At 50.0% G+C, this 25,649-nt stretch overlaps 1 protein-coding gene across 2 annotated transcripts in view; it reads right to left on the reverse strand.

The window, feature by feature from the left end:
- The window catches only part of SCARA5 (scavenger receptor class A member 5), a 126,194-nt gene that overhangs the window by 24,176 nt on the left and 76,369 nt on the right, over window positions 1–25,649 (reverse strand). For both annotated transcript variants that reach the window (XM_015544229.2, XM_015544228.2), the window contains exons 5-7: window positions 17,056–17,136; window positions 14,892–14,990; window positions 12,011–12,067 (exon numbers count right to left, since the gene is read on the reverse strand). In XM_015544229.2, the coding sequence (XP_015399715.2) occupies window positions 12,011–12,067; window positions 14,892–14,990; window positions 17,056–17,136 (237 nt within the window). The remainder of the gene's footprint in view (window positions 1–12,010; window positions 12,068–14,891; window positions 14,991–17,055; window positions 17,137–25,649) is intronic.

Raw genomic sequence — 25,649 nt, forward strand, 5'->3', positions numbered from 1 at the left:
CATACAAAAAGCGCCTTTCACCTACCGCCCACCAGTCCCGCGGGGTCTACGGTAGTTAGTGTAAGTCAGGGAGTAAGGGAAGGAGCCTTGGTGTTAAAGCAGTGGCTCTCTCAGTGGACTGAGGCAAGTGGCCTGGGCTGCAGGTAGGAATCACCTGGGGTGCTTTAAAATCTACGGGTGCGGGGGTGGGGGGAGGGGGTTATAGCTTGGAACAGCTGGCTGGTGATGTCAATGCGCATCAAGGTGGAGAAGAAGTGTATGAAGGGACTGATCGGGGATGAAGCCCCACCCCCGCTACGCAACTTACCAGCTGTTGGACCTTGTGAGTAAGGCATGTAGGTAACACCTCTTCTGGGAGGGTTTTTCCCTCATCTGTTGTCCCAACATGCGCTCCCCACATATGAGAAATATTATACCGTCATTCCCTCCTTCGGGTCTGTGTGCACTCATCTTTGTAAGCTCCGTGAAAGCGAAAGCCACTCAACACCCTGGTGGTTCCCATCTGTGGGAAATGCGGTCGGTCCTCACTCGCAGGCAGTCTGGCACATCGCAGCACTTAACAAATTGTACCGAGCGAGTGGATGCATGAATGGGATCCACAGCCTTCTGCTGGGCTCGAGGAACAGAACTGATCCCTAAATACCCCAGAACCTGCTTGGCTGTGCATCAGAAGGGCCCCAAAGCCCAGGGAACTTTGCTTCTAAAGAACAGGAGAGGAGGGAAACCCAGCCTAAGCCTGAAACATCACAGACCCTTTAGGTTTGTTTATCCTGCCTTCTAGGCCAAAGCAAAACCGGGCAAAAGAAAGGAGGTTGTGTAGAGTCGAAATAAACACATGGGGCTGGGAAAATAGGCTCTGATTTTCTGCAGCTGCAGAGTAGAGCCCCGGGGATAATTTGGACCATCTGCCCATTAAGGAAGTTGAACTTTTCATTCTCTGGTGAAGAAAGAACTCCCCATGGCCCCAGCCAGCCTGCAGCACGGGGGCTCTGCTTCCCACCTCCCCGAGGTGGGGGACGTTGGGCCCCGTCCTTCTCTTGACACGACACATCTCTTTCCCCTGACATCTGTGGGAAATGTGGTCCGTATGGGAAGGACAGGAGCCATCCCACAAGCAAAGTGAGGAATGTCTGGTCAGGCTCTGCTGGAGGGCATTGCTTTTAAAATGTGGTCTGGCCTGTGGGTACGCTTTTATAAAATGCTACTTCCTAATGGTAATCTGCTCTGAACTTAATATGGTGCTTTGTGCCTTTTCAAAGCACTTTTGTTAGCGGGTTTCATTTTGATCTTTGTAGCCCTTCTCTAAAGTGGGTGGTTCTTGTTATACCCATTTTATAGATGGGGAAGCTGACTCAGGGAAGGAAGGGTTACATTGATAAAGTGGCCACACTCGAACCACATCTGGGTCTCCAGTCCCCGGACTACTGTTCTGTGTCTTCAGTTGGGGGTCACATGGGGGTGCTTGGGCCTTTGCTGGGTAGAAGGAGCAGCCAGAAATACCTCCCAAGTTATCACTGTACTGGTCATGCCGGATTTTTTGTAAAACTGTTTTTAACTTTGGTCTCCCCAACTCTGTTGTCTATTCTTTTGGAAACTGGGAGTTTGTCCTGTCTGATTTTGTTTTTCTGTTGCCTTACTCATGGATGCCCAGCTACTAGTGGAGGTGCAATAAAAATGTGCCTGATCAAATAATAAAGGAAGTGCTTTGCCTGCCCCGCCCTGAACCAGGAGCTCACCCCATCGCAGTGGGAAGATGCCACTAACACCCAGAGAGGCACTTGTAGGACTTCACTGGGCAGCCCAGTAGCGAGGTGAGTCCTTTGCCATGCTTTGGCTCTTGGGTCTCTCAAGGGGCAGTGAAGGGTCACTGAGTGTCAACAGGCCTTTAGGAGTAGAAAGAAATGCAGTAGAGCCAGGAGAAAAACCAATGATAGGGAGGCCTCATTTGATCACGCCTGCAGCTGTAGGGGGTTCTGAAGTTTATACAGCATGGCATCCCTCTAAAGTCTTCGTGGACCTGCCCCTGCCGCCTTTAGCTCCGGGTCCCATGTCCAGGACAGGTGGCCTTTGTTAAGAAGGCACTTTCACCCTCTGCCCTCACCCACACCGTCCCCACCCTGCCCTGGTTCTTCTCTCAGTTCTATTCTCCTTCAAGTTCAGGGTCCGAGAGTCCTTGGCTGAGATGCTTCCCAACCCCAGTATTATAAATTCTTGAAGGCAGGACCCACCTCCAGCACCACATTCACCACTTTCTAGATCTGTGACCTTGGGCAAGTAATATAACCTCTCAGAATAACTTCCCCATCGGTTAAATGGGATAACGACACCTGCCTTAGAGAGTCATTCTGAAATCTGGGTAGGCTGAGTGACTGGGGTGGTCGGTTCTCAAGAAATAGTGTTAAATTCCATGTAAGCCCCAAGGATCCCGATGGGGGCCTGAGGGATTGAGGCAAGGGAATGGCCCCCCGTTTGAGTCAGGGAGAAAGCCAGCCATGACCCCTCCCCCACAGCATCCACAAGACCTCCCAGGATGTCCACAGGCTCTGCCTCCCTCTTTCATCTTCTTTCTCCCGTGAGAATTCTACACCAGCGCCCTTTAGAAGACAGCCTGAAATCCAGCCCTAGGGGAATCGGTCCATCTCAACTGGTTCCAAGGACACCTCAATGGTGTTTTCCATTGTCAAAGGACACGACAGGAAGTGGAGCCATGCATTTAATGCAGAGGCAGCGAAAGCTCAGGGACTCAATCTGCAGTGCCTTCAGCCAAACTTCACCTCCAACAGAAGAGGAGGGAGTGCAGGGTCACGGGGATTAAGAATTCCAAAGTTTGTTTGTGTTGCTTTCTAAATAAACAGTTTAACCACTCCCGGTTTTAATGTACGTCTCAACCAAAAACTTTTCTTCATACGAAACCCACATCAAAGACCCAAACTTCAGTTCTGCAGTGGTCCAAGGTGTTGTTTTTTGTAGAAAATGCCCTGTTCACCTTCAGTCTGAGGTCTGCTTTACCAAAAGAGTTTTCTTCAGGGCAAATCCCAGAAATCGCCACGTGTTTGCCAGGAAACTGGGACATGCCAGTCCTTGGGGGAGGCAACCCCCTCTAGACTCCCCTCCAAAGGATGGGTACAGCAGTGTCAGATAAATGTGGGTAATGTGAGAAATGAAGGCACAGCACAGAACATGCTCCCTTGCTCACTCACGGTGACAAGAATAGGTGCTTAGGGAACAAACTGGTTACCCCCCATCACCGTGTAAAAGGCCCCGCAGACCAGCAGTTAAAAGAAGCAAACCTTCCCAAGTTCCACTTACAATACCTAACCCCAAAGTCTCAACATGAACTCCAAACACTGGCTTGCTTCTTTTCCAGCTAGCCCTTGGCTTTGGCCCTCAGTTGGTTCCCGCTTTCACCTAGTACGTACGTATGTATTTATTTCATTTTTATTATTATTTTTTTAATGTTATTTTTGAGAGAGACAGAGACAGGGAGCAAGCAGGGGAGGGGCAGAGAGAGAGAGAGAGAGAGGGAGACACCGAACCCGAAGGAGGCTCCCGGCTCCGAGCTGTTAGCACAGAGTTACGCGGGGCTTAAACTCACGAACCAGGAGACGATGACCTAGGCCGAAGTCAGACTGAGTGAGCCACCTAGGCGCCCCAACCCAGTATGTACGTAGAATACAGGTACGGCTGACCTCGAACAACACAGGTTTGAATTGCATAGGTTCATTTACATGCAGAATTTTTTCACTACAGTACCATGCTGTATGTGTGTGTATTTTCTCTTCCTTAGGATTTTCTTAATAACATTTTCCTTTCTCTAGCTTACTCTATTGTAAGCATACATCATATAATACACGTAACATATCAAATACGTGTTCCTTGACGGTTATCAGTAAGGCTTTTTCAGTCAACAGTAGGCTATAAGTAGTTAAGTTTGGGGGAGTCAAAAGTTATACATGGAGTTTAAAATTTTTTTTTAAACGCTTATTTATTTTTGAAAGAGAGAGTGAGAGAGAGTGCGTGCGTGTGAGCAGGGGAGGGGCAGAGAGAGAGAGAGAGAGAGAGAGAGAGAGTCCCAAGAGGCTCCATGCTGTGCGTGCAGAGCCTGACACGGGGCTGGAACCCATGAACCCTGAGATAATGACCTGAGCTGAAATCAAGAGTCGGACACTTAATGGACTGAGCCACCCAGGTGTCCTAAAAGTTATACATGGATTTTGAAGGCACAGGCTGGGGGTCGGCGTCCCTAATCCCCACTCCCACATTGTTCAAGGGTCAACTGTGCTATCGGCCCTGCCAACGGCCTCTCAGCACCCCTCTGCTTGTGTCTGAGAGCACCCAGCCACAAGGGGGCTTCGTTCCTCTTCACCTAAGCAGTTTTCCTCACCAGGGGACAAATGGAAGCTCTTCTCTCTCCCCTTTCATCAGACATGAATGTCCCCTAGCTCGCACAGCTGTTCCTAAGTCTCAGGCAGCTGCCCCACCCCCACCACACCCCCCATTCTACCACCTGGCTTCTTTTTTTTTTTTTTTAATTTTTTTTCAACGTTTTTTTATTTATTTTTGGGACAGAGAGAGACAGAGCATGAACGGGGGAGGGGCAGAGAGAGAGGGAGACACAGAATCGGAAACAGGCTCCAGGCTCCGAGCCATCAGCCCAGAGCCTGACGCGGGGCTCGAACTCACGGACCGCGAGATCGTGACCTGGCTGAAGCCGGACGCTTAACCGACTGCGCCACCCAGGTGCCCCCTACCACCTGGCTTCTTAAAGGAGCCAGGTCTTTTGTTTTTCCAGGCCCTCCTGAATCTATTTTAAGCCATCATACCGAGGGCAGCACGGATTAATCAGAACACAACTGTTTTCTGCACATAGCAATTTAAAGCCCTCCTGGAAGGGGTCACTAGGAAGCTCTCAGGAAAAGTCAGTGGATTTGTTTTTGGAAGGCTTAGGATAAACTCTTGGCAAACCAGCACGTCTGGAAGGCCAGATCCCATCCTCCGCACAGAACAGGAGGTAAAAAAAAAAGAGGAGATTGCAGCACGGGAGGCTGAGGGCCGGGTCTCCCCGCCACATTGTCAGTAGGTCAGAAGGGGACTCGGGTCTCAAGCTTGCTACCCCGCGGCCCATGCTGCTCGTCCAGAGCTCACGTCTCATCTTCTTAGGAGGCACTTTCTAAAAGAGGAGCAGCTCGGCCAAGAGAAGGAGCGAGAGCAGCAGAGAAATGTGGACTTGGAATATGGACCTTTCTGTGGGGAGGAAGGGGCTGCCTACCGTGTGCCCGGCCTTGGTCTTAGAGCTGAGATTACCAGGGACAGCTGAAGCTCCATTCTCATGACCTTGGCCAGCTACCCCTTGGTCCCAGCTCTCAGCCCGGCTCTCCCCCAGTCACCTCTCACTGCTGTCATGTCACTTCCTGCTGACAGCCCATCCCGGCTTCCCAGTGCCTGAAGGTCGACCTGAACTCCAGACTGTTGACCCCGGCATACCTCCCTGGCCTTATTTTTTGTTTCTTATATCCCTAAACCTCATCACACCAAACTATTTGGGTTTATCGGGCAATGCTTTCCTGTTTCATGCAGGGCTCTCTTTCCCTGGAATGCCTTTGCCTTCCACATCCACCTGTTGGATACCAATTTGTCAAAGACACCTCAGCAAGTGACTCCCACAACAGTAGGCAAAATTAGCCTCTGTACATACGTCTCCTATAGCCCTCATCACATTCCACTGTGATCGCGTGTGTATGTGCTTCTTCACCTGCTAGATAGTGTGCTCCTCAAGTTGAGGCTGGTCCTTACTCCGCTTTGGTTCCCCAGCCTTTAGCCAGGGCCTCAATACCAGTTTGCCAAATAAGTGAATAAAGCAATACTCTCTTCCATAAATATTTTCCTTCCTGCCACACTTCTTTCTTCTTCTTTTTTTTTCCCTTATGTTTAGTTTTGAGAGGTGGGGAGGGGCAGAGAGAGAGAGAGGGAGACAGCAGAGAGCCAGACAAGGGGCTCGAACTCATGAACGCTGAGATCATGACCTGAGCCAAAGTCGGAAACTCAACCGACTGAGGCACCCAGGTGCGTCTTCTATTTTTTCTTTATGATGGAAGTGAGGGAGGCCAATCCCTCTCACCTCTGCTCCTTTCCTCAGCCAACTCCATGCCAGCCCCGGTTTCTGACCCACGGGCTTTGGGCCTTTGCTGTCCCTGTGCCTGCTCAGTTTCCATCTGCTTCCCACATCCCTCATTTACCATGTCCTTGTGCCCATTCCTTTCTCTCTGGTGCCTCCCACTCTGCGTCAGCCAGGGCTGGAAGCCGCGTTTGCCACGGGACAACTTTTCTGAGTGAATTCTGGGGCCCCGTGCATTTTCAGTCCCTGGACATACACTCAGGGGAGGAGACATCTGAAAGACACTTGGCCATCTCCACATACCCTCTGGGGTTTGCATCTGCCCCCCACTCGCTGTGTGAGGATAAAGAGAAGGAATGAAGGACTGCATGAACCGAACCAGCGTGTGAGTGAACACAGCCAGATGCGTGTGGGTGCTGCTGCGTCCAGCCGGCGGGCTCGGTTTACCCACAAGAGAACGGAGAAGCAAGTGAGGGTAGGACTTCGCTGGGAGATGCAGAACTTCCAGTATGAAACCTGTGCTCGGCCTCTCATGGGGCCACAGAAGCACAAGGCAGCCAAAGCTGGGTGAAACTCAGCAAAAAGGGGAAGAAATCCTTAAAAGTGAGAATTAGCACTTTCGTATCAAACCCACTAAGAAGAGACAGTGGCCCATGAGAGCCCTAGGCTGTCAAAGGCCAGAGAGAATAAGAGGTAGTCCAAGGATGTAGCAAAGGATGGAGAGTGGGCTCGAGGCCAGACAGGTGTGACCTGTAACCTGGCTCTGCCCCTTACGAACTCCGGTGACCTTGGGCAGCTCCCTTCTTCTCTACCCTTAGCCTCCCCCGCCCCCCTAACGTGGACATAACCAGGACTCCTGAATTGTGCTGTCAGGATTAAGTGAAATAATGTGCATAGAAACTTTGCTTCTCATAGTACCAGCTACAAGTTTGTTAACAGTAGCATGTGATAGTTGATTATTCTGAGAAGTGTGGTTTACTTTTAGATCACGTTGTTGCTGGGGCATTAGAGTTGTATAAGGAATTAAAGAAATATATCCAGTTAGTAAAGAAATATACTTGCATATAAAAGGTCCAGCATCTCTGTCTCTCCATGCTTGCAAGAATGCTAACTTTTGGTGCCAAATGGGATTCCCTGGGGCACCCAGTGCAGGTAACTGTACTTACGGGGATGGGAGGAAGGGAACTCACGGACACTGAAGGCCTCTCTTTGCATTCCGGATTCTTTTTTTTTTTTTTTAATGTTTATTTATGTTTGAGAGAGAGACATACACAGAGTGTGAGCAGGGGAGGGGCAGAGAGAGACACACACACAGAACCCGAAGCAGGCTCCAGGCTCTGAGCTGTCAGCACAGAGCCCAACATAGGGCTCCAACCCATGAACCATGAGATCACAACCTGAGCCAAGGTCAGACACTTAACTGAGCCATTCAGGCGCCCCCGCATTCTAAAACAGAGATAGAAACATCTCAGCAGCTGTGGACAAAACTGTCTAGAAGCCACCTCCCTGATAATTTCTTTTGAGCTTATGCTACACGATGGGGTGCCCACTGCTCCCCCCGCACCCACAAACTTTGCTAAATACTGCAAACACACACAAGGTGTTAAACATTTTTCCTAATTTTATGAGATGCCACTAGAAACTACCAACAAAACCTGGCTTAGAATCTACCCCTGGGTCATTCTGCATATTTTTCCCACGTGAAACCAAATTGAGGAAAAGTTTTTAAACAATCTGAACTTCTATCCTGCTTTAAATTCATGCTGGAAACTTTACCCACCCCTGAACTGCAAAAATACTATTTATTTTTCCTGCAAATGGACCATATATGAGGGTAAAACAAACATTTTTCTGTCTTGAGATATGTATATAGAGCTTATTTTTTTCCTGGCCAAACTCCTCAAAGCCAAACATCTAACAGAATGACTGATACCTCCCTTGCCTCAAAACAAAAGAAAAGAAAACAAAACTTTACCTCTTGTCAAGCAGAAATCAGGAGATCTGGATTCCAGACTCAGTTTGAACCATGGCCTAGCCGTGAGACGGTGGGGATTCTCTCCAGACCTCTATTCTTGGTCCCAGTTCAGTGAACTGGAGGTGGGGGGGGGTGCTCAGGAGGGGGAGAGGAGTCAGCCTGAAACCCCATTTGACTCTAGAATCATGTGACTCCAGATCAAAACATGGGTAAACAATTGCAAGATCCTATCCTGAAAAATATTTTTATTTATTTATTTATTTTTAAATGTCTATTTATTTTGAAAGAGAAAATGTAAGCGGTGGGGGGGTAGAGAGAAAGAGAGAGGGAAACAGAGAACCCCAAGCAGGATCTGCACCCTCAGTCAGTGCAGAGCCTGACACAGGACTTAATTTCATGAACTGTGAGATCACGACCTGAGCTGAAATCAAGAGGCGGGCACTCAACTGACTGAGCCACCCAGGAGCCCCCAGAAAAATATTTTTTTAACATTAAAAAAAATTTTTTTAAGTTATTTATTTATTTATTTATTTATTTATTTATTTATTTAGAGAGCCTACATGTGAGCTGGGGAGAGGCAAAGTGAGAGGGGGAGAAAGAGAATCCCAAGTAGGGTCCATACCATCACCACAGAGCCCGATGCGGGGCTTGAACTCATGAACCATTGAGATCATGACCTGAGTCGAAATCAAGAGTCAGATGCTTAACTGACTGAGCCACCCAGTCACCCTTTTTTTGGTAACTTTTATTTTTTTATTTTATTTTTCCCCTGAAAAATATTTTTTAAAACTTTTTTTTGAATGTGTATTTATTTTTGTAGGAGAGACAGACAGAGCGTGAGCAGGGGAGGAGCAGAGAGAAAGGGAGACACAGAATCTGAAGCAGGCTCCAGGGTCTGAGCTGTTAGCACAGAGCCGGATGCGGGGCTCGAACTCACAAATTGAGAGATCATGCCCTGAGCCAAAGTGGACGCTCAACCGACTGAGCCACCCAGGCGCCCCTCCCCTGAAAAATATTTTAATATTGATTCAAAACATGGGTCCCAAGAAATCTTCTCTGTAATGCCCTCTTCAAAGGAAAGCCCCCAATTTCTGATTCTGACCTGAGGGGTAGGTAACTTGTTGCTCTTCTCGATCCCTTTATGTAGTAATACCCCACCTGCTGGAACTTCAGGTTGTCTGCTAAGGGTGGGTGGTGTTTGGTAAAGGTGCCCTGAGCTGGGTATCCCAAGAGGGTTCCTTCTCCACGGTGTTCCTTTGTGGAGGAGGGCAGAACTCTAGTGCTGAGTCCTTTTCCCCACCCGTTAGATCTCACGGAGGGGCTGCCCTGGGCTTGGGGAATGACTGAGAACCTCCCAGAAGCGGGCACTCCGTGCTCATCAGAATTTCCACACTCTCCTGAAAGATGATCCTTGGCTTCCTCCTCAAAGCTGTGGTCTCAGGGATCCAGTTAACGCCTGTTGGACTGGAGCTCCTTAGAAACCAAACCAGGAGTCTGAATATAGCGTGGGTTTGGCGTAGTCAGAGACAGGCCAGGGGTGCCGGCCGTGGGAAAGCACTCCCCTGCCACCGCATGGGGCAGCTCTGAATTGCTTCAAAGGTTCCCTTAAATCCATATCTGCAGGTGAGGGACTCACTAGGTTTTAAGGAGCCCAACCGGACTCTTAAAGACCAAGGGCCTAAGATCTCATTCCAGAGTTAAGAGAAGTCAGAGGCCTGGGTTTCCACTTTGCTTCTGCTCCTGCCTTGGGAGAGTCGTCCTGCCCCTGAAAGCCTCTGGAACAGGTGACGGATGGATGGCCTTCCAGTTACGCTCTACAATTCCCGCGTGTCTCCTATGCTCCCCTGCACGCTGTGTAAAGCCTCCTATCTGTGGAGCTGTCTCTGCTGAGCCAGCTCACTTTCCAGGTCCATCACCCACGAAGATATTTTTTGGGGTTGGGAGACGGCAATGAAAAGCTTAGGGCTCTGTGTCAAGGCCATTGTCTGAGCTCTGGGCTCCAGTGAGGGTGTGGCCTCTTCAGGGCAGGAAAGAAAGAAAGCTGTTTGTCCCTGAGGAGGGGCTCTTCCGGGCTGACATCAGCCTCTTGTGGTGCAGCCCATAGACTCCAGGGCCAAGTGGATTAGATGCCCTTCCCCCATGCTCCCCACCCATGCCTGGGGGAGCCCCACACCACTGTGGCTCAGCACCTCACAGCCCGGTCCAGTTGCAGAGGCCAGCCAGCTGGGCCCACAGAACCAAGGTAAACAGTGATGAAAGCATCCTTTGGATTAATGGACTGGCCACCACCACCTCTTCCCAGGCTAGCATGGACCTCCTCTCTCCTGTCAAATCGGCTGAGGAATAGTCGCCAAAGAGTTCCTGACAAGAACCCCCGGTATGTGGGCAGCGTTTCTGATCCCCCTCTCACAGGTCATCTCTCCGCAGTCCCCCCCTTCCTGCCACCACAGCAGGAATTATTTAGTTCACAGAGCTAAAGGCCGCCGTCCTTCTCAGCTACTTTGGCAGCATTCCATCAGAAAGCAGTCAACAAACAGAGCAGAGAGCACCCCAAAGACAAAGTACGGAGCCCAGTCCGTTAGATAAGTGTGACTCAGATCTGTCACAGATGTCCTAGATCATATCCAGACTCCTTTATTTTGTCTTCAAAACTCTCCTCTTGGCTCCTAGCAAAGTCCACCAGGTCTCCTCATTGAGCCAGGACACTCCCAGTTAAACCCTTGGCTGCCCCAGAAAGGGACTGTAGACAATGCTAGGAAGACTGAACCACAGAAACTGTTTTGTGGGTTATAGCATCTAGGGTAAAGTGGACGCAGTGAGCCCAGAGTGAGCATAGGCACACCCGGTCCTCGTCCGTGTCCACCACCACCGAGTGACAAAGTACTGTCATGTGCATTTTTCCTATTTGATTTTAATCATGACCCTGGGAAAGAGAAGGCCAGGGGAGGTAGCAGGCAAGTTCAAGTTTCAGAGGACCTTGGAAAGGCCCTACTTAGGAGAGAGGTGTCCTTCCTGGTCCTGCGTGACTGGGATGGAACCAAAGATCGGCAGTAGGGAAACCTGTGGTCTCGGGCCAGTGTGTGAATCTGCAGTGGCATCTGTCCCTGAGTGTCACCAGCAGAACCTGGGTGCAGGTGCAGTCTTCCTAGGGAGCCAGGACTGGAGCACAGGTGCCCTAGAAGGGGAGAATCTGCTCATGGCTTCCCATAGAATGGCATCATTTCAGAGCCCAACAAATACTATATGCTAGCATTTTGTTGAAACTTGGCTAGGAGACTCATTCTTTGACAATCTCTCCAAGGCTCTACGTGTAGCCCTTGTCAACATTTTAGGGAGGACGCTGGTCAGAGAGACTTCCATTCCTAGACTTAGTGTTCTGCCCAATAAGGAGATCCCTAGTGTCACTACTCAGTTCATAGCAAAGGAGGAAAACAGAAAGGGTTCTGTTTTGCTTCTGCACCTTTCCGCATGCAAGTACCTGGAGAGCCGGTATGTCTGAACTAATGTATTACACGGCATGATAATACTCAGCACTTACTGAATCCTAGCCACCGTGGAGGCAGTGTAACAAGCACTTTATGTGGACTAACTCATTCACTTCTCACAATGATCCTGTGAGGTAAGGATGCTTCTTATCCCCATTCTAAAGATGAGAAACCTGAGGTGCAGAGATTACTCAGCTAGCTAGTGAGGCAGCCAGGAGGGAGGGCAGACAGTCTGCCTCCAGATCATCCCATACAACCACTGGGCTTATGGAAGCCTGGTCTGTGCCCCCTTCAGTATAGCTGTCTCTTGCTGGGCCAGCAGGGCCCTGAAACAGGTAGGGAGCTCCTTTGGCTCTAGCCTCCAGTCCCCCCAGACCCATGGGGCTGCTTGGATGACAGCTACAGAATCCAGTGACCCCAGTAGAATGTCCTTACCGGCATCCCCTGCTCTGTCTCCTTTGTCTCCCTTCTCTCCTTTTGGGCCTCGGTCACCTGAAACAGAGGAGGAAAACTGGCATTAGAAAAGGAAATAAACCCTACCGGTGAATAAAATGTGACCTGCAGGAGACATATCAACCCATGACCCGAGAAACTCTCAGGGAGCCTATAGCACTGGAGGGCCTGGTATGGCAGGAAAGATAAGAGCTTGAGTCAATTATGCTGCATGTTCTGGGCACCCCAAGAAGGAGATTGGGGGGCCCAGCTAAGAAGTTTCGTTCCCTAACTAAAGTGTAGAAGGGTAGAGTCTACCAGCACAGACTAGAGTATGTGGTATTCAGCAGGAAGAAGACAGGGCAAAGATATTCCTATTACGTAGTCAAGGTTTTATTTTTTTTTAATGTTTTTATTTTTTTATTTTTTATTTTTTTAATGTCTTAATTTATTTTGGAGAGACAGAGACAGAGCGTGAGTGGGGGAGGGGCAGAGAGAGGGAGACCCAGAATCGGAAGCAGGCTCCAGGCTCTGAGCTGTCAGCACAGAGCCCAACGCGGGGCTCAAGCTCACGAGCAGTGAGATCAGGACCTGCCTGAGTCAGAGTCAGACACTTAACCAACTGAATCCCCCAGGCACCTCTTAATGTTTTTATTTTTGAGAGGGAGAGAGAGACAGAGCGTGAGCTGGGGAGGGGCAGAGGGAGAGGGAGACGCAGAATCAGAAGGAGGCTCCAGGCTCTGAGCTGTCAGCACAGAACCCAATGTGGGGCCCAAACCCAGGAACCGTGAGATCATAACCTGAGCCAAAGTCCGATGCTTAACTGACTGAGCCACCCAAGCTCCCCAGTAGTCAAGGTTTTAGAAGTACGCATCCAAGTTTGTCTTAATAAGCACTAGAGGAAGATCAGGGGGAGGACTTCAGTTACACAGGGAGGACAGAGGTTATATGTCAGGCAGATTTTCCAGTGGGGGAGGCTATGAAACACGAGGCAGAGCTTCTAGGGAATTGTAGAATTTCCTTTTCAGGAAAGAGCTCTGAAACCGTAGAGCCCTTTTCTAAGCTAGCATCTCACTCTACAAAGAAGTAGAAGGTCCTGACACCACTCAAAAGGGGGAGGGCACTAAAGTGACCAGGGAATTCCATTCCAAGTCTCTCCATAAAAATATCTGCAAGTCAAGCACTCTCAACAATAGCCAAATTATGGAAAGAGCCTAAATGTCCATCAACTGATGAATGGATAAAGAAATTGTGGTTTATATACACAATGGAGTACTACGTGGCAATGAGAAAGAATGAAATATGGCCCTTTGTAGCAACGTGGATGGAACTGGAGAGTGTGATGCTAAGTGAAATAAGCCATACAGAGAAAGACAGATACCATATGTTTTCACTTTTATGTGGATCCTGAGACACTTAACAGAAACCCATGGGGGAGGGGAAGGAAAAAAAAATAGGTTAGAGTGGGAGAGAGCCAAAGCATAAGAGACTCTTAAAAACTGAGAACAAACTGAGGGTTGATGGGGGGTGGGAGGGAGGGGAGGGTGGGTGATGGGTATTGAGGAGGGCACCTTTTGGGATGAGTACTGGGTGTTGTATGGAAACCAATTTGACAATAAATTTCATATATTGAAAAAAAAAATCTGCAAGTCAGAGAAGCCTATGGCCTATTGTCTGGTGAAAAAAAAGCAAGCCAGCAAGTTCCAGGGATGGATGCCTAATGCGATCCAAGTTTTGAAGAAAAGAAAACACCCCAAAACAAAGGCAACCATATATGTAAATATAAATATGCTTAGAAAAAGTTCTGGCAGGATATGCTCCAAAATGTTTACAGTAGTTATTCCAAAGAATAATAGCTTAAGGGGCTATGGGGCAGGGGACTCGCTTTTCACTTTATACATTACACTTTATCTGCTTCTGTATTGTTAAATACTTTCAACAAGCACAGGCTGCTTTTGTAGTCTGTTTTAAAATCATTTTTTAAATTTTTAAATTTAATTTTATATTATTTTTTAAATTTTTTAACGTTTATTTATTGTTAAGAGACAGAGCGTGAATAGGGGAAGGGCAGAGAGAGAGGGAGACACAGAATCTGAAGTAGGCTCCAGGCTCCGAGCTGTCAGCACAGAGCCTGACGCGGGGCTTGAACTCACAAATCGCAAGATCATGACCTGAGCCAAAGTCGGATGCTTAATCAACTGAGCCACCCAGGCACCCCAAAATCATTTTTTTTAAATGTAGATCATAAAAGGAAGAAAAATCTCAGCCTGTTTAATCACCAGAAAGTAGAATAAAAGTTCTCAGTGATCCAAGACTAAGAGACCATCCTAGACACGGGGTAGGAATGATTAATAGTACTTTTTCTTAGTTTTCATATTTACAAGGGAGAGGGTTAAGACTGGGGACACAGCATCAGATTTCCTCGTCTTGTGCTGCAGTTACCATGGAAATCTGCTCACTCTTGAAAAGAATGTAGAGGGGCATGGAATGCCAATGGAGAGACTTGGAATGGAATTCCCGACTGGGTGGCTCAGTCGGTTAAGCATCTGACTCTTGGTTTCAGCTCTGATCATGATCTCGCGGTTCATGAGTTCGAGCCCTGCATCAGGCTCCGTGCTGACAGCTCAGATCCTGCTTGGGATTCTCTCTCTGCCCCTTCCCTGTGTGCACACATATGTGCTCGCTCTCTCTCTCTCTCAAAATAAACATTAAAAAAAAAAAAGAAATGAATGTTTAACAAGACCAAGTGACTTGCCCAAGGTCACTGAGCTAGTCAGTGGCAGAGCCAAAATGCAAAGACAGTCCATCTGCTCTGGTGCCCGTGCTGCTGCCCAGGGGCTAGCGATGAGCAAGGCTACACAGGTGCTCTGAGGTTTGCTCTTACCTTTGAACCCGCGCATGCCCATTGGTCCTGTGGCTCCCATCTTCCCATCATCGCCCTTGGGGCCTGGCAGCCCTGGGGTTCCTCTCTCTCCTGGCAGACCTGGGGAGACACAGGACAAGTTGTGGGGCCTCGGACTCAGAGCTGGAGGGCCTTTACAGGTCACCATCTGGCCTGGCCATCACCCTCAACCACGCGTCCTCCTGTGGGTTTTCCTTACTGATTCTTCTCAGTGAAATTAGAGAGGCTGCAAAAACAGTGTTCGAAAGGTCAGCACAAACCTTCCCCACCGGCACCTCTTAGCCAGTTAGGCTGGGCCCCTGACCCCGGAAGGTCCAATTCTATTGTGAGTAATGGTGGTGGTGCCCACCACATTTGGCAGATGTCCCTTTGCCTCTAGTTGTGCTGGAGATTTCAACTCAGCAAACAGTTTTTTGAGTACACTCTATGTGTCAGACACCGTTCTGGATTCTTTTCATAGAGTACCTCATTTCATCCTCACAATCAACCGAGGTACTATTTCACCTATGTTACGAATGAGGAAACTGAGGCCCAGAGAGGTTAAGTAACCTGCCCATGGTCACATAGCAGAGAGTGTTGGGGGCAGGATCTGAGCTCTGGTCTTCCTGAACTGAAAGCTTGTGGTCAATCAGGTTTATCTCATGCTGGATGAAAAGGGCTTACTGGTATTTAGGGTAAGAGGCAGATGAAATAGTTCCCTATCCTCTTTAACAAAAAACCCCACAAAGATCCCTTCCCCGCTGTAAACCCCAGGGAGGTAGAGCAAAGGGGATCATAGGGTGAGGAGGAGGAAGAAAGTCAGCAAGGCCAGTAAATGGGAGAGATGACTGGCTGCCAGATCAGGCCCCAGGGCTCCCAGCCACGAGGTCCCGTGGCCATTGCCTGCACGTCACTATGGAGAGCCAGAATCAACAAATACTTTCACCCAGTGAGAGCCCTGCTCCCCGAGAGGCCTGACCTAAGCCCACAGTTATCTCTGTAAAGCAGAGAACTCTTAATTAACTGATTACTTGTTCTTTCCCGCTTTGAATGTGGGCTGGCTTTCTCTGGTCTCTTTGCGTGACACGGAGAAACCTGTCTTCCAGTAATGATTTTTCCAAAGCTCACATCAAATGTCTGGAGGAGGATGAATGGCCCAGAGGATGGTGTACCTCAGAGAAGGGCTGATTGATTTATTTTTTTCCTTCCTAACACGAGATACCTGTGTGGAGTCCAATGGCCCCGTTGCCACAGAGTTCGGAATCTAGTATGGGATATGCCCAGGGCTCCCCATCATATAATTTAATAAGGCAGAAAAAGAGTTTCCACAGGCCTGTGAGTGTTTAGGCATCCTCAGTTCTGAATTTGGGGGGTTCCCCTGGAGGTGAGCCAGGAGTAGAGGCCAGGCCGTGGGCTCTCCTCCTATTACCTTCTTCCCCTCTCCTGTGTGCAACCTCCTCAAGATTTAGGAAGAAGATGGTTTGAAGATGGAATTCCTGACATAAACAAACAGACATCTTTCCCCAGATAAACTTCCCCTTTTCTTACATCCTTGAGAAGACTTTGCACTCTCCCGGGGAAATGCCGCTCACAGCAGAGGCTCAGAAGCGAACAGTCTGGGAGGCCAAGTTTGAGAAAGTAACAGAACAGAAGCGTCCTGAGACAACGAGTCTGAGAAGAACACACTCTTTCCAGAAGGCCAAAAAACATCCTCCCCATCAGCCACCGGATCTTCAGGGCTGTCACTAGCGTGTTGATTGATTTGGGCAGAATCAGCAAGGAGGAGGGAGTATCGGGTGCCCGGTGGCTCAGGACACACTGAGGACGCACAGCATGCTTGTGGAACACCCTCGATTCCTTCCAAAGGCCCTGGTCATGTGAACCCTGCCTCCCGGGCTGAGAAGTGGCTGCAGGAAGCTGTGAGCCTCTCATGCCTCCCTTTGCCTTCAGATCCTGGTACTTTATGTGAAGAAGTTTTTGCCCCATCCTTGTGATAACAGCAACGCATCAGTGTCTTGACACAGCAGGGCATTTGAAGCTGGGTGGATTGGGGGCTCTCCCGGGGGCCCCTTCACCAATACCAATGAGAGAGTGGAGGGTCAGGGATGGAATGGGGGCACTTCTCCTTCCTGATATGCCCAGGTCCTTCCCGGGGCCTCCCAGTTACCTCGAAGTCCAGGTAATCCAGGGATCCCAGGCTCGCCTTCTTTCCCTTCATCCCCCTGATCGCCTTTGGGGCCGGGAGGTCCTGAAAGGGTTACAAGATGGCACCAAGGTTAGAGGGTAGCCTTTGGAATAGGCCACCTATAGAGGAAGAAAAAAACTCCTTCTTAACGAGAGAAACGGTCAGCACCATGCCTAGGAAGCACAGAGGGTTCCACCTAGCCCAGTCTGTGTGTGTGCAGGGGAAATCAGGGAAAGCTTCCTGGAAGAAGTAATATCCAAAGTGAAATCTCGAGGAGGAACAGAAGGTGGCTAAGTAAAAAGAGGAGTGGAGGCATGTTATGGACTGAATGTCTCTGTTCCCCCCCCGCCTCCAAATGCATATGTCAGAGCCCTGATCTTCAATGTGATGGTATTTGGAGGTGGTGCCTTTGGATGTGATTAGGTTTAGATAAGGTCATGGGAATAGGGCCCCCAAGAAGAGACACCAGAGAGCACTCTTGCTCCCTATCCCCTTCTTCATGCTTGAGGTGTCCTTTCTCCCTCTCCCTCTCCCTCTGCCATGTGAGGACACAGCAAGAAAGTGGCCGTCTGTAAGCCAGGAAGAGGGCTCTCCTTAGAACCCTACCGTGCCACACCCTGATCTGACTTCCGGCCTCCAGAACTGTGAGACAGACATGTCTGTTGTTTAAGCCCCCCAGTGCGTGGTATTTTGTCCTAGCAGCCCGGACGGACGGAGACAGAATGACAGGGAGAGCTCCAGGCAGGAGGAACCATCCTTGTAAGAGCTTAAAGATAAGAAAGAGACATGTGAGCCATGGTGGGATTAGCAGCTGGGGGCATATGCTGGACAAGGAGGGTGCAAAAGTGGGGGCTTTTGGAGTTATGGCCTAAGTGTTGGACTTGACCCTGAGGGCACCAGAAACCGCAACAGGGTCTGAGGGAAAACAAGAGTGTCATCAGATCTGCACACGAGGGAGACGGCTCAGGCTGCCATGTTGGAAAATGGATCAGGACGGGAGGGAAAGCAGAGGCGGGGAGGCCATGAGGAAGCTGCACCCCAGGTGGGAGGTGGTGGTCCGGAGGGATGAGAGTGGCCGTGTGGAGGTAGAACAGACAGACCTTGACTAAACATAGGTGAGGTTGGGGGAAGTGGAGCATCTGGCTTGGGCATCTGGGGGCAGGGAGGGGTGTCGATTTGCTCCTGAGCGGGACTTTCTTCTAGGGCCGGGCTCCACTGTGGCGGGGATTCCAGCACATGTGACCGGATTCAGTACCCACAACAATGCTGCGCATATCTTCTTAGAACAACAGTTACAGAAGTTGCTCGTCTGAGGCCACACGGCCAGCTGGCAAGAAAAGGGGCCCAGGTTTCGACCCGGGTCTGTCCGGCCCTGCCCCTCAGCCTCACCTATCACAGTAGATGGCTTGCCATTCCCAGAATGCGGTTAGACTTTCCCACCACCCCCCCAGCCTGCTGTGCTCCCCATCGATCTCCTATGCCCGCCTGTCCCCACTGCCCCCCCCCCACCCCAGGCTGCTCGCGCATCACTTTACTTTTGGCCAGAGTCTCTCTGAGCCAGAGTTCCTGCTGAGGGTGGGCATGGCCCATCTGAACGGGCATATTTGGTGCCACTCAACACTTATCTCACACTGCCTTGTCCTGGACTCACAGATATACATGTCCTCTCCTTCCCAACAAAACTGCCAGCTTCATTCTTGGCATCCCTGTCCCAGCTGTGAAGAGCCAGACTCTAAGCTCCCTCCTCTTGCTGCCTTGTGAAAGAAAAAGAAGACCCAGAAAATGCCAAATCCATATTGTGGCAAACTGAAGAGTGTCCCTTCAAAATTCATGTCCACTTGGAACCTCAGAATGGAACCGTATTTGGAAATAGGGTCATTTGCAGATGTAGTTAGTTAATAGGGGCTGATCCTGGAGGAGGGTGGGTCCTAACCCAATGGCTGGTGTTGTTATAAGAAAATAAAGCACAGCAGACACATGGGGAGAGTGCTATGTGAAGGGTGGGGGGGAGATTGTAGTGTCTACAAGCCAAGGAATGCCAAGGATTGTCAGCAACCACCAGAAGTCAGGAAGAGACCAAGAAGAATTGTCTCCTGGTGCTTACAGAGGGAACATGAGCCTGTGAACACCTTGACTTTCAGACTTACAGCCTCCAAAGTTACAAGAGAATCGGTTTCTGTTGTTTGAAGCCACCCACTTTGTGGTCCTTTGTTATGGTAGCCCCAGGAAACCAAAACATGCACACTCACAACACAGCAGCAATGGATTGCACAATAAATATTTGATGAATGAATGAGATCAGAGGGTGTTAATACGTACAAAACAACCAGGCAGCCAAGACCGAGATGTACTGATACATTCCAAAAGTTGGCACCATCATCAGACCCTAACCCAAGTTGACAGCTGTTTAATAATTCGATGGCGCATACACAGGAAAAAAGCAGTCAACAACTTAAAAATGCACGCACGACACACAAATCACTTAAAGGGACCGTGTTTTGTGGCCATCTTCCTCTCTTCTATGAAGAAAACCAAAGGAAGACTGGCCATGTTGATCCCAGGTTTCAGGTGACAGCATTGGGACACAGAATCTGTTAAGAACACACCTGAGATTATACAGCAAAGGAGAGGCATGGTGGAAGGAGCAGATGAGATTTCCACCCCATATTCCAGCAATCTCTCTGTCAGGTCAGAGCTGCCGCCAGGGACACGGAGAGGTACCTGGATGTCTGCACTCTACGAGCTGTCCCTGAGCGAGACCCCCTCCCCCCTGCCCCCAGTACACTCTTCTGTGCCCTCCTACCCTCCCCACCTGGAACACAGCACGCCTGGAACTGATCAGGTCAAGGATGCAACGGCTTGAACACTCCACAATTTGCTCTATTTGCTCTGCTGAGGGTGTGCCTCAACACGTGGATCCTCCCAGGAGTAATTCTCACCAAAGAAGGATGCTGCCCAGGGAATGATCCGTGACGGTAGGGCATCAGGGTGGCAGCGATCATTTGGAAGGTAGGGGTTGAGTACGGACATGGAGTGTCTTAAGTTCAGATCCTGGTCCTGGAAAATCTAAGTTAAAGCTCCTTCCCCAGACATTTGTACTGAGGAGTAAGCAGATGACATGACACACGGGCTATAAAGGGGCTTGGTAACCTTTGAGTGGCAAGGCCATCCTCATCGTCTGTACCCCCACTTTCATAATGCTTCATCAGAACGATTCCAAGATCACCTCGCATAGTCATTCTGAGCTGCACCCAAAATCACCTTGCCACGCTTGGCTGGCTCATTCAGGGAGAGGGCCGAAGACATCCTACACACAGGTGTAGTTTTTTAAGACACAGATAAGTGGTTAGTAAGGCCCTTTACTAGAGATGAACTGGGAGGAAGTTGGAATGGACCGTAAAGATGGGCGCTGATTTTCAAGCCTTGGTCACGCCCTTAGGTGGAACTGGTCCCACAGACTCAGAAGGACCTAAACTGTGGTCAGTGGTTGAGTCTCATGGGGCCAGGCTTCCTGGAGCTCCAACGACCAAGTGCTTCTTCAAATCACTGCTGCCCCGTGGATAATGCACACTTGGGCTCTGACATTTTATCATTTTCTCTGGAATCCAGGCCAAAAATTGAGCCTGCTTTGACTCCTCTCTTTTCCCTGCTCCCCATAACCCCCTTGCTCATCAAGGCTCGTCATCAAGGTGAATCCCATGTCATTCTCTACCTCCTTCCTCATTGCCACCACCCTCATCAGAGTCTCACACCCAACCTTGTAAAGACCTCCTTGTCTGAGGGCTAAAACCCATTGTGCTGTCCCATTGATCTTGTCAGAATCCAGTGAACTCACAGCCTCTGTGCTCAAAGCACAAGGGGCCACAGCCCCTCTCCTAGAGACCCCTACAGATCATTCACCACCTGACCCCTTCTGCAAACTCACAGCCTGATGCTTCCAGATGCGAGCTCTCTTTCACCTCCGCAAAACCATTCTCATGTGTCCCCAGACATCCACCAAATCTTTCCCTTTCTAGGAGTCCTGTCCCTCTCAGGCCTGGAGCTCACCTCCAAGCACACCGTTCTGATCTCTCAGGGCACGAGGGAAGAGCCCCCAAATCTCAGAGCTGGAAGGCCCCTCACACATCACTGTGCACAAACTCCTCATGGAAGCACCCCTGAACCTGGGCAGGCCACCTTGTGCCCACTCACTGGGCCCTGTCACTCATCTCGCACTGTGGTCCCCAAGGAGGACAGGCCTGTCTATAGGGCCAGAGCCCCACTCTCTGCAGCCCTATACCTCACAGGGCACCTGGCATACCGTATAGATTCTATGAACGACTTCTGGGCAGTTGTAAAAGCCATTATGGTTATCACCGGTCCTAGTGGTACCCAGCTGAGCTTTTTAACTTCTTGACTCTTTATACTGTGACTTGCTCATCCTTTCTCTCACTAGAGCAGGCCAGAGCATGGAGGCAGTCTGGGACAAGGAGGAGTGGGGTCTATCTCTCCACAATTGTGAAAACGCTTCCGGCGCCCCCTCCATTCTGCTTCTGGTCCAGGGCACCAGCTTCCCTTTCAGCCCACCTCCTACAGGTGGGACAGGGAGGTGGAAGAGGAGGAGGAGGAGTAGGAGGAGGAGGAGGGAGAGAACCCTCTAGCCCTGTGCCCTGTGTCTGGAGTCCCCTCCTGGGGCCTGCCCACCAGTCCAGTCCTGTGCTCCCACACTGCCCCCAGGGCAGTTCTACCCCCAAGGGGGCTGCCCATGAGCTGTGCCAGCTGGAAACATCTCGAGAACAAACGAAGGATGTGTGACTGAGCATTTGGGAGAAACACCAGGGTTCCTCTGGGAACCAGCCAACAGAGAGGGAAAAGCAATCCGTCCTCCCTTCCCGGATCCTGGTTTGAGTGATGGGGTGGGGGACCCGCATGTGCTGGAATCTGGACAGATCCCTGCCAAGAACAAATTATCATTCCAGCTGATGAAGTGGGCCTGAAGCCAGCAGAACAGCAACCCAAATCCATAAACACCACCCCCTGCACCACGCTAATCCCAGGGCGGCTGACCAAGGTGGAGTCCCCCAATTAATTGCCCCACTCCCACCCCCTGATGTCACGTGGGCACTGGGCTCTCAGCTCTATTACCTTTACAGTTTTGCACGCTCTCCCACTTCCTTCACTGTGTGCCCAGGGCAAGGACTGTTAGCTGTGTTTCCTGGCTTGGGGGGGGCTTGGCCCAGAGGCGCAGGTGCTGCCCCTGGCTCCGGCCCAGCCTGTAAGGCCAGCCTTCGTCTGAGTGTCATGGGCTAAGGGGTGGCGGGCCAGGCCGGATGCAAGTGCGTGCTCTCCACTCCCTTTCCAGCAGAGAGGCTGGTGTGGAAGGTGACAGGACACAATGCCATCTAGCCCTCCCGGGGAGCCTCCACACAGTCTGTGCTTCCCAGTCTTCGGTAGAGCAGGAACACTATTTACATATCACCCTGCTCACAGAGACCTTGTCACCTCCAACACGTCCCTATGCATGAGAGGCCAGAGCTGGAGCCCGGAACCCATGGCCTCGCTCCATCACATCATCCATTTATAACACTGCTGGAACTGGACTCTCTACTACACAGCATGTTTAAAAAGCGGCTCACAGATAAATCTGCTCCGCCAACTCGTGTTCATGAACTGAGAGATACATTTTCGAGTCCCGGCTGGGGCCACCCACTTGGGATTTGACTTGGGCAAGTCATTTCCCCTCTCTGAGCCTCAAGGTCCTCAACTGTAAAACAAGAGGAGTGCACTAGATGATTACAGAGCCCATTACCAGGGTAACATTCTGTGATTCTATAACTTTCCATCTAGCAAACAGGCCATCTGAATATGATGGAGAGTCCTGCCTTCCTGCCTCGCTCACCCCTTGCTGGTTTCTCTCCCTTCTCCTGGTATACCTCCCCTCTCTGGTTATCTTCCCCCTCCTATATGGCCCCTTCGCTGGTTACCTTTCCCCCGCTTGGTATGCCTCCCCTCTCTGGTTATTTTTTTCCCTCCTGGTATGGCCTCTCTCTGGTTACCTTTCCTCCTCCTGGTATGTCCCTTCTCTGGCTATCTCCCCCCTTCTGGTACACTTGCCCTCTCTGGTTATCTTCCCCCTCCTGTATGCCCCCCTCACTAGTTACATTTACCCCTCCTGGGATGCCCCCCACTCTCGGTTATCTCCTCACTCCTGTATGCCTTTTCTCTCTGATCATTTAAGTTCTCTGCTTCTCGCAAACCACAGACAGATTTCAACAGACATGATTAATACTGAAAATCCAAAGCAGAAAACAAAAAGCACTGCTGTGAATGTACACAAAAGACAAACCGGAGACAAAGTTCAGAGAAAACTGTATAACGAAGTGAGAGAATGAAAACCATTTGGGGTCAAGCTCAAGAATAACATAAATAAGCTCATAGTTGAAAAATATACATAGTTGAGTATTTGTAGATTTTGCACCAGGAAAGGGCAAAGAGGGGGAGAGTGTGAGTGTGTGTGTGAATGTGATTGTGTGTGTGTGTGTGTGTGTGTGTGTTTAAAGACTAAGAGAGGAACTGGACAAACTTAAGGCAGAAAGGCCATTCCAGAGAGCAGTATGGAAATGCATAGAAGCTTAGCCAGTAAAACACCTCTTATCCAAAAGCCAGGGTAGAGTTTTGTCTCATTAAAGTTAAATGGTGATGGGGCATCTGGGTGGCTCAGTCGGTTAAGCGTCTGACTTCGGCTCGGGTCATGATCTTGCAGTCGGTGAGTTCGAGCCCCACATCAGGCTCAGAGCTGAGAGCTGAGCTGAGAGCTCAGAGCCTGGAGCCTGCTACGGATTCTGTGTCTCCCTCCTCTCTCTGCCCCTCCCACACTCACTCTCTGTCTCTCTAAAATGAATAAACTTCAAAAAAAAAAAAAACCTTTAAAGTTGAATGGCAATTACATCAGATATGCCACACAGAATCTTCTCTAATCATGCCAGTTGGGTCCCTGGCAACCACGAGAGAGGGAAGTGGAAAAGGGAGATACTGGATGCGGTGGTGATCCTGGGAGCCAGAGGGACTGAGTGGTGTTCGTCTCCAAGGAGCCAGCAGCCCATCGAGAATGCAAAGCTTGAGGACTAGAAGGCAGGCTGGGCAGGACTGAGATGAAACTTTCGGTTCCAGGGAACAGAGTGTGAATCTTAGTTTAAGAACCAAAGAAAGACTATTTGCAGGATTCCACTGGAAAAACCTTCACAAATGAATGCCCCACAGCCGCTTCGGTTCAAGCCAAGGAGAGTAGGCTTGCACATTGAAGAACCAGGATGTGAAATGCTGGAAGAGGCCCAGGAGGATGCGCCAGCAGGAAGCATGGTGGTGTCTACTGACTGCAAGAGGGAGGAAGGGGGGAGGGGCAGGGAGGGACTCCCCTAAACACCCCCAGATGGAGTCCAAGAGACAACTCTCTTCTCCCTTTTTGCTCAGAGCTGGGATCTTTCCTCCCTAGAGAGCAGGATGGTCAGAGACAAGAACATGATTTCTGAACCAGAAAGATCCCCATTCAGACCTGGACTTTGCTACTTGCCAATTGCATAAGAAACAGTGGGAAAGTTATTCAACTTTCTCATCCATGAAATAGGGACAATCATACCCTTTTGCAGGATGTGAGGATTAGCAGTCTTTAATGTCTATTTAGAGAATGAGTGTCGACACCACGTCTGGCTCATAGTAGGTCATAATTCAGTACAGCTGCTATTGTTAGAAAGTACCTGACAGGTGGCTATGGGCAGAGAAGGCCAAGGAAAAGAGAAGAGGGGAAAAACTAAAATCCCAGGGGTGTGGATTTGGAAGAATAAATTCTACCTCTTGCCCTCCTTTGGTTTCTGGGAAGTGAAAACCTGAGTGACCCAGGACAAGAAAACCAACGCTCTGACTGTCCAGGTTCAAGATCTAACAGTCGCTTTGCAAACATTGACGGAGTTCATGTGCATTGCACTGTGAGGTGCTGGGGGAGGTGCAGGGGGGCACAGAGGCAGGGGCTGGGGTGTAGCGCAGCGTGGTGAGCACTGGGCAGTGGGTTAAACATCCTGGCCGGATCACTGAATTATACACTTAAGTGGGTGAACGCTGCAGCATGTAAATTGTACCTTATTAAAATGGTTTGAAAACAAAACATCCTGGGTCAGATCATTACCAGCTGTGTGGCCTTGTGTAAATCAGGCATTTCCTCTGGGAGCCTCAGTTGTTTGCCTGCAGGAATCCTACCCTGCACTAAATAATAAAGGCTGCCTTCAACCAACCTCACAGTTGGTCTTGGGACCCACTTTAAAGCAAAATAATGCACCTCAAAGCCCTCTGTGGACTGGAAGGTACCATGCAAATGGAAGGCTCCATTGTCACCACTTTCTGCTCTGCTAAATGGAGAAGCTCAGGGGAGGAGACTTCAGTGAGCTACAGGGGCCGGCGGCGTTCTTGGAGGAGGCGGGCTTGAGTGAGATCTGGAGGATCAGTGGGATCTGGATGACGAGGAGGAAGAGGAGGAAGGAGGCACTGCCGTAGAAGGAATAGCTAAGGAGGTGGGAAGTGTGGGCCGTGTCTCTGGGGCAGTGACA

This window comes from Panthera tigris, chromosome B1 (genome assembly GCF_018350195.1).
Source record: "Panthera tigris isolate Pti1 chromosome B1, P.tigris_Pti1_mat1.1, whole genome shotgun sequence".
NCBI lineage: Eukaryota > Metazoa > Chordata > Mammalia > Carnivora > Felidae > Panthera > Panthera tigris.